Source organism: Vespa mandarinia, chromosome 5 (genome assembly GCF_050613455.1).
Source record: "Vespa mandarinia isolate Hongniang chromosome 5, ASM5061345v1, whole genome shotgun sequence".
Lineage (NCBI taxonomy): Eukaryota > Metazoa > Arthropoda > Insecta > Hymenoptera > Vespidae > Vespa > Vespa mandarinia.
Window position 1 is genome coordinate 3,442,869 of NC_140814.1, and position 9,632 is coordinate 3,452,500.

At 30.7% G+C, this 9,632-nt stretch overlaps 2 protein-coding genes across 5 annotated transcripts in view; one reads left to right on the forward strand and one right to left on the reverse strand.

Moving 5' to 3' along the window:
* LOC118441642 (uncharacterized) overlaps nucleotides 1–9,632 on the reverse strand; it is an 89,277-nt gene that overhangs the window by 21,799 nt on the left and 57,846 nt on the right. The window lies entirely within an intron of this gene.
* Nucleotides 8,716–9,632, forward strand: part of LOC118441638 (uncharacterized) — a 45,306-nt gene continuing 44,389 nt past the window's right edge. Inside the window, exon 1 of one of the 2 annotated variants that reach the window (XM_085657382.1) lies at nucleotides 8,716–9,292. In XM_085657382.1, coding sequence (XP_085513508.1) covers nucleotides 9,291–9,292 — 2 coding nt within the window. In that variant the 5' untranslated portion in view covers nucleotides 8,716–9,290. The remainder of the gene's footprint in view (nucleotides 9,293–9,632) is intronic. The other variant, XM_085657383.1, reaches the window with a different exon arrangement.

The following is a 9,632-nucleotide window of genomic DNA, read 5'->3' on the forward strand; positions in this document are numbered from 1 at the left end:
TTCCTCGTTCCGACTGAAGGAGGACACGCTTGCGATCATCTATGCCTTTATGTTCGTGCCGCTATTCAGAGCGCGTGCATGTCATACGTACCGTGACGACTCGTTTATGGTTCGATAAAGAGCAACGTTCATCATATCGTACATTGAATCGACTATTTTTCTTTCACCATATATATATATATATACATATGTGTGTGTGTGTGTGTGTGTATGTTAAAAGAAATTTTTATTGGTCAATCATATATCTATATATTTTATTATATAAAAAAAATATTTAATTTTTATTAAAAAAAATTGATTAATCAAATCACACATCTATATATTTAATTGTATTTATAATAAAAATAAAATGATCTATTTATAATAAATATAAATTTTATTATTCAATTTATCGATATATATATATATTTATTTATTTATTTATTTATTTATTTATTTATTTATTCACTTTGATAATAGTTGAAATATAAAATATTTACAAAATAATTATTACTCCTTAATATATATTAAGGATATATATATATATATATATATATATATATATATATATAAAATTTAATTATAATATTTTTATTATAAAATATTTATTATATATATATATATATTTTTTAATAAGAATTTGTTCGTTTCTATGAAAAAAGAAAGTAAATAAATAAATTAACGTAAAAGATGCATATAAAATCAGAAAGAAAAAATACTTGAAAAGAAAGAAAAGGAAGAAGAAAAAAAAGGAAGAAAGGAATTAATTCAGATAAATCGATTAGATACACGTAAGATACTTTTTTACATATATATATATATATATATATTTTTTTTTTATTTTATATTGAAATCGCGCATAATCATCGACTTATGATCGTATTCGTAAAAAAAATTCTAAAATCGTCTTTTAGAATTTAGGATTATGAAAACGACTGATAGAGTAACGACTATTGTACAATAAACTTAGAACATAATATCTGCGAATTTACTATTTAATTATATAGTGTAGGCAAATCGATTGTTTCCTTACTCGAGGCAAATTTTACGTTTAGAACGTAGTTACGTTCTAACGAAAGTCTACAAAATCTATACTCGTAATCGTAAAAATCCGAAGAAAGAAATATCGAGATAGATAGATAGAGAGAGAGAGAGAGAGAGAGAGAGAGAGAGAGAGAGAGAGAGAAATAATTTGGTGTTGTACATTATACTGTCGATCTTATTGTTAGTCGAGTATTACATACTATACACAGCGAACGTAAAAAGACGTTCAATTTACGCTCGTTACGCGAAGAATGGAGAGTGTCCGTTCTCTCAAATTAATCCATTTTACAACTGTTTAGTTCCATCGAATTCATTTTATCGAATCGTTCCATTCGAATGTTTTTTTTTTTTTTTTTTTTTCCTTTCTTTTTTTTTCCCATGCATCCTACCTATACCCAGCTCCACTCCTCTAAGCCTGTCGCAATCAATCAAAAAAAAAAAAAAAGAAAAAAAAGAAAAAAAAAAAAAGAAAATAAACAAATAAATAAAAAACATAATATGTATCTTAATGATCAAATAATGAGTCTGGTCTTTAAGAGACGACGAAAAGATTTGACTTTTGTTATTTTTCTTTCTTTTTTTTTTTCTTTTCTTTTCTTTCTGTCTTTCTTTTTCGGAGATTTTTTCCCATGACATCATCATTATTATCTTCGTGAGTATTTTGATCTTGGCTGATTCGGTGTTATACGAGAAAGAACGATTACGTAATTCCATATGAGAGCTCTATGGAAAATTCAAATAATTTAATAATCGCACTTGAATTTATTCGATAAGATCATTATTTTTCATTGGATTATAAACTCTTCATTATAGAAAATGTTGGCGCACCTTGAAAATGTCACTCGTTGGATCGAAGAGGAATAATATATTCCATAAATCTATTACGAAATACAGATAATATATTATAATGTTATATAGTTAAAAGGTGTGACCTCGTATAATGTAGAAAAGAAACGATTGACGTTATACAGGTTTATTATCTTCCTATTTTTTTTTCTCCTTTTCTTTTTTTTTCTTTTTTTTCCTTTTTTCTTTTTTTCTTTTTTTCTTTTCCACGTAGAAGAAAAATATATTCAAGAATTTATTATCTTATTAACGAGTCACGCACATATAAATATATATATATATATATATATATATATATATATATATATATATGCACATAGACGAACAGTCGGACAGACATTTATTTACAAACGTGTCTCATTTAAGGGATCACTTAAGGGCCCTTCTTCTTATCGCGAGTTATCGTAAAAAATGACTTTTATTATAATAAAAATCCAATTTTTATGCTAATACATAGTTAAAGAGCGAACGATAGAAAAGAAAGAGAGAGAGAGAGGGAGAAAGAGAAGGGAAGAGAAGAAGCGTAAATACATAAATAGATACATGAATACATATGTATATTTGAACACCTATATATATATATATATATATATATATATATATATATATATAGATACTTAAGAACACGAAACGCGTAAAAAGTATAGAAGAGAGGCCGATCTTGGTGCACAGATTTCTTAACAATTTTATGGTACCGTACTAAAATGCAAATGTTATTGCTAACTGTAAATCACGGTGAAACCACGAGGTTCTTGGATCGATGGAAAAGAGAGAAGAGAAGGGAAGAGAAGAAGGGGACCTTTAGAATAACGAAGCCTGGCCTCGTTTCCGTGCCGTAGAAAAAAAAAATATATTATAATTTCTAAGGTATTAAAAAAAGAGATAGAGATAAATAGATAGATATGTAGATAGATAGATAGACAGAGAGACAGAGAGAAAGAGAGAGAGAGAGAGAGAGAGAGAGAGCTGGAGTTGATCGACTATAAAAAAAAAAATGTATATATATATATAAATAAAAATTAAAAAAAATAAAATATAAATTTGTCGCAATTTTTACTTCGTCGAATTTTTATTTATACCGATAACGTTCTCTCATTCTTGTCGTTCACACGATTCAATATACATGCATATGTATTTTTATAAAATTTATTAATGAATCTTTATCTCCTTTATCTCTTTCTCTTTTTTAACAGTGATATATAAAAAACAAACAAACAAACAAACAAACAAACAATGACAAACAAGTCCTAAATATTTCCGGTTCGATGTAGTAAAACAACGTAATAGTTATAACAAAAATTCATGGTGCTATTATTAACGGCGATCTTCGGGTTCAAGAAGGGTAACTCTCGCGAAAAGTCGCTTAGAATGAATGGTTTGGCTCGTACGAAAAGGGGGAAAAAAAAAAAAGAAAAAAGAAGGGGCAGGAGTGCTTAATTAAATTCCGCGAATTGCTTCCGTGCCGTGACGCGAGCTTTCGGGTCGGTGAGTCGGCGGGCACGCTTGCTCACGTTCTCTCTCTTTCTCTCTCTCTCTCTCTCTCTCTCTTCTCTTGTTCATTATACATGAAAGGACAAAGAAAAATATTTTTGAAAAAAATATTTGAACGTTCGAAATTTTTTTTTTTCTTTAGAACAATGAAAAATGTAGATTATTATTCATTGTATTCGTCGGAACAACTGAAATATGTTTGTTTAAAATTTCATTAGATCATACACACACATACGTACTCGCACACACACACACACGCATTAATAATACTAATAATATTAATAATGTTAATAATATTAATAATATTAATAATAATTTATAATTGAAATATATTCGTTTGGAAATTTTATTAATAAAATAGAAAGATACATACACACACAGACACACACACACATATATATACATAATGGAAATAGAAGTTTCTAGTTTAGTTTTTTAATTTTGCAATTTGAAAAAAGAAAGGACTAGATTGAAAAAGAGTAATTGATTTTTAAAATCCTTTAAAAACTCTCTGTATATTCCTATAGAAAAATAAATAAATAAATAAATAAATAAATATATATATAAGTACGTTTGCAAAATAGAAATCTATTAATATCATAAAATACATGAATAATACGTATCATTAGTATACAATTGAATGCTTTGGATCATCATTGGGTCAGTTTACTAGCAATTAAAGAGCCTATCACATATACCTATATTTATTAACTGCAACCTCGTACCTATGATTTATAATTCGAGCATATGCGATACAATCGATAAAATTATTGTTATCGGACAATATACCGTACATGTACAACGTATATACATACATATATATATATATATATATATATATATGTATCTTTCCTACATTTAAAAACTCGATTCCTTTTTACGAACTTAATTAAATTCTATCTGCCAATTCGAATCAAGTTTTCTCTCTCCCTTTCTCTCTCTCTCTCTCTCTCTCTCTCTTTCGTTTTTTCTCTCCTTCCATCTCTTCTACTTTCTTTCTATCTTTTTCTATGTCATTACTGAATATCGACTTGTATCTCGTACGAGCGTTTACATGTGTATATATGTATATATATATATATATATATATATATATACATACAGAGATGTACAATACGTATGTACGTTGAAATAAATGACACTTGAAAAGAAAATGAAGTAAAAAATTGCTACTCTCAGTTACGAGGATTTAGATCGATTGGCTTCGAATAGATCTTCCCTTTTCTAGTATTTTTTTTTCTTTTCTTTTTCTTTCTTTTATTTTTTTTTATTTTTTTTTAATTTTTTTTTTTTGTAAATAAAAGATCGATCTCCTCTTCGTTACCGATCGATCACGTTTTTTTCTTTTTTTTTTGTTTCTCTCTCTCTCTCTCTCTCTCTCTCTCTCTTTCTTCTACTCCAAAAATATTTCTATTTCTTTCCAATTTTATCGATTATATTATTCAATTAACTCTATCAGAAGAGATATATTCGACGAGAGTAACAAAAGGAAATTAATTGGTCGAGACGTAAACGAAAGAAAAACAAAAAAAAAAAAGAAAGAAAAAAAAAGGAAAAGAAAAAAAAACAAAAAGAAGGAAACGAAAAGACAGAAGTAAAAATTATTATTAAATATGAACGATCAGATTTACGATATGATTATTCTTAGATTCGCATTGAAATCGTACGTTTATCGATTAAAAAGAGAGAACAAAAAAAAAACGTAAAAGAAAAAAATGAAAATAAAAAAGAAATAACAAAAAAAAGGAAAAAGAAAAAAAAATCGGAAAAGGACAAAAAAAAGTGAAGCTCGATTTGATAACACTGGAAAAAGATTTATTCTGATCCTTGTAAGGAAGAGAGTGACTAATAAATCAATGTTGCAAATAGTTTAGGCTTGCGGATGTATGTACATATGTATGTATATATTTATCTACGAACTGTTTAAGGAAGTGGAAGAGATAAGGTTAAGTACTTGGAAGTAAAGAGGAATTCTCGATAGGATGAGTGTCGTTGGAAAAGCTGACGTTTCTTCTCTCTTTCTCCCTCTCTCTCTCTCTTTCTCTCTCTCTCTCTTTTTCTCTTTCTTTTTCTTTCTCTTACTCTTTTTCTCTGTCCATTTATCTATCACTATCTATCTCTGTCTGTTTCTCTCTCTCTCTCTCTCTCTCTCTCTCTTTCTCACTCTCATTCTCTCTGACTTTCTCATTCTCTCGATCTTTCGGTAAGACCAAATCTAATTGTAAGATCTAAAGTTCGTTACGTGCGAATATCAAACCGGAAAGTAACATTAATCATACTTCGTTCAAACCGGATCCAACCACATGAGATGATTCAGGGATAATTTTATAAATTTTTCGTATCAATAAAGCGTAATTGTAATAAATTAAAGTCAAATATTATTTCAATCGAACTTTTTATACCGATAATAATTCAATATCAGTACGGTAAAATGATGAAACGTTTTATTATTCTTTATATTAGGGTAATCAGAAAGTAATGTCGTTTTTGCGCATGTCGATATTTGATTGTGATTAAAAATAAAAACTTGTTAAAAATTTATTCGTTTGAATTTAATTTAAGAAAGCGACATTACTTTTCGATTCCCCTAATATGTAGAAAAAGAAAAAAGAAAAAAGAAAATATATATATATATATATATATATCTCGTTATTATTAAAAGAAAGAAATTATGCAAAAGGTGCGTTAACGTTATTACTATCGTTACTATTATAATTAGAAGTGATTAAAAGCACCGGACCGACCGGTAACGAAGTCGGCCCTTTGTGTCCTTAACCGTTCTACGTTTATTACATTAAGCTCTTGTGCGCACGTAATATACGATAGTTAGCTTTGCCAACGCGTCACGACGAATTTTCAACGAAAATTTTGTTATCAAAGTTTTCGAAAGGTTAGTTGGAAATATTAACAGGAGACATCAACGTTCCCTTCAACCCCACTAATCACATATATTTTTATCTGCGTGTAGTTTCGATCGAGAAAATTGTCGAACGAGAAAATATTCTCTCTCTCTCTCTCTCTCTCTCTCTCTCTCTTTCTTTCTTTTTTTCTCCCTATCTCGATATTTTTCTCTCTTTCTATTCGTTTTTTTTTTCTTATCCATTTGCTTCCTGAAAACGCTTCGAGGCGAATATACGTATTGAACTTTTCGAAGGTCTTTGATTTTTCCCACGACGGAATTAAAAATACGGATTTTTCGAACGAGTCAGCTTTTACTGTGAATTATTTTTGCAAAGAAATGAAAGAGAGAGAGAGAGAGAGAGAGAGAGAGAGAGAGAGAGAGAGAGAGAGAGAGAGAGTGAAGTAGACAAAAATGATGCGATAACGTCAGGAAAAGAGCCTTTCAAACGGACTTTCGGCAGATTTTAACCTTATCTAAACATTTCCCACGCAAAATGACACACCGGATGAAATCTCGCAAACCACAAAATTATCTATCTCATTCTTTCCTCTCTTTTCCTCTTACAGGAGGAAAAAATAAAAGCAAAAGAGATAGCGAATGGAAAAGAGACAGAGAGAGAGAGAGAGAGAGAGAGAGAGAGAGAGAGAGAGTGAGAGAGAGAGAAAGAGATAATGGCAAACGTTATCGTTGCAGCAACGATACTGATTGTGGATAATAAATTCGCTAAACGAGAGGAATAAATTCCATCGCTTTAATTACCGCGTATTAAAGAGAAAAAGAGAGAGAGATAGATAGATAGATAGATAGATAGAGAGAGAGAGAGACAGAGAGAGAGAGAGTCAGAGGGAGTGAGAGAGAATGGTCGAACGACTTCTCCATTTAATTCGATAACGTTTCGTAAGTCGAGCAGAGTAATCCGATATTCGATTGGCTAAACATTTTGTTTATTGAAAAGCGAAGAGAGAGAGAGAGAGAGAGAGAGAGAGAGAGAGGGAGAAAAAAAATAGAAAATAAAAGGAAAACGACAAAAAATAGAAAAAAGAAGATAAGATCGATGCAAAAGAAATTGCATCGCGGAAGAGAAGAAGAAGAAGAAAAAGAAGAAGAAGAAGAAGAAGAAGATGAGGAAGAAGAAGAAGAAATGATGATGATGATGATGATGATGATGATGATGATGATAAAGAATAAATAATTCGAATAAATAAATTATCGTAGGAAAAACAAATTGACACTCAATGTCTCGTCAAGGAGAAATGGACCGAGATAAGATACTATCTTGTATTCTATTCCTCTCTCTTTCTCTCTTTCTCTCTCTTGCGATCACGGTCACGCGCAGGTCTCTAAGCGTGCATCTATTTTCTTTCTCTCTCTCTTTCTCTCTCTCTCTCTTTCACTCACATACTTGTTAAGTATTTCCAAAGCAAACGTGAAACGTGCGAATGCCGAACGATCGAGGATAAAACAAAGAAGAGCTTTTAAAAAAATAATAGAGTATGGAATAACGATATATGTTTAGGTAAGATAGACAAATATGTATAGACTCACACACACACACACACACACACATATATATATATATTTTTTTTTGTACGACCTTGATCCACTTTTTGTTAACTATTCCTCGTGAAAATCAATTTCTCTCTCCCCTTTTTTTTTCCTTCTTTAAGAATCCTCATTAATTTTTTTCCTTCCTTGGTTTCTTTTTTTTTTTTTTTTTTTTTTTTTTTTTTTTATGTCTTTTCTATCGTAAAACGACTTGTTTCAGATTAATTGAATGATTTCCTTTTTATCTCCTCTGTTTTTTTTTTTTCTTTTTCTTTTTTTTATATCCATATATTATTCCAACTCTAATACGACGGAATGTGGAAAATGTAACATAAATTAGGAATTAAGAATAACACAAAAAAATATAGTATTTCTGATCATTTACGAGAACGTTACTGAGATGTTTACGTGATTGTAAAAGAGACAGAAATAGGAAAAGAGAAAGAGAGAGAGAGAGAGAGAGAGAGAGAGAGAGAGAGAGATAAATAAATATACAGATAGATAGATAGAGAGAGAGAGAGAGAGAGAGAGAGAGAGAGAGAGAGAGAAAGAGAGTGAAAGAGAGAGATATATAATCTTTGCGTCGGATTTGCGTGACATAGTAGAAGATAGATAGATAGACGGATAGATAGATAGTTAGATAGACACAATGAGAGATAGAGAGATAGAGAGAGAGAGAGAGGGAGTGAGAGGGAGAAAGAGAGAGAGTGAGAGAGAAGGGTGAAGGAAAGGCGGCCGGTGCCGTTGTGGCAGGGGAATAATAACGAACAGCCGGACGACACGCGGCGGCCCACCGAGAGAGAGAGAGACAGAGAGAGAGAGAGAGAGAGAGAGACAGAGAGAGAAAGAGAGAGAGAGAGACGAGAGCTTCGTCAGCGTGAACGAGCCTTTATAAATCGCGAGGATGTACGCCGGTGTTGATCCAGTGAAGTTACCGCGACAGGCATCGTGCGATCGATGATCGATCATAACAACATTTATCATCCTTGTTATTTGACGATCCGACTATTCAATCTATTTTGCATCTCTCAATTTATTATAAGTGATAAATATAATAATTTCATATGAGTTGAGAAAAGTAAAGAAAAAAGAAAAAAAAAAGAAAAGACAAAAAAAAAGAAAAAGGAAGAAGGAAGAAGGAATTGGAAATAAAAAAAGAGAAAACGTAAGATAGTAATAAATAAAGAAATAAATAAATAGATAAATGAATGTACGAGCAAATAAATGAATAAACGAAAAAGTGTGTGTAGTGAGTGTGTGCCGTCATTTTGGATCGTCGAAGGAATCTGGGATGGATTGAAATTAAATTGATCCCTATTTATCTATCTATCTATCTATCTATCTATCTATCTATCTATCTGTCTGTCTGTCTATCTCATCAGGCCGCCTGTCTGTCTCTCCCATCCTTCTTTCCTGAAGGATTCAAGGAAGGATCAACGATATATATATATATATATGTATATATAAATATATATACACATACATGTGAGTGATCGTATTATTCTAAATGAAAGTTTCGTTTTCTACATTAACCCTTTACACTCTATAAATTTTCTATCACTATTACGTGGAAAGAAGGAAAGAAAGATAAAAAGAAAAGAAAAGAAAAGAAAAGAAAGGAGCAGATAATCGAAAGCAAAGATACAAACACAATCTTCTATCTCTTTCTATCATCGACAGATAGATCTATCGATCGATCTATATCAATCGATGGATCGATAGAAACGTCGTAGAGACGTGCTTTACTTTTCATTGATTATCACGGGCTTTGCTTTTCTATCTCGCCAAACATTGAGAGCTTTTTCACCTTCTTCCCTAATTGGTC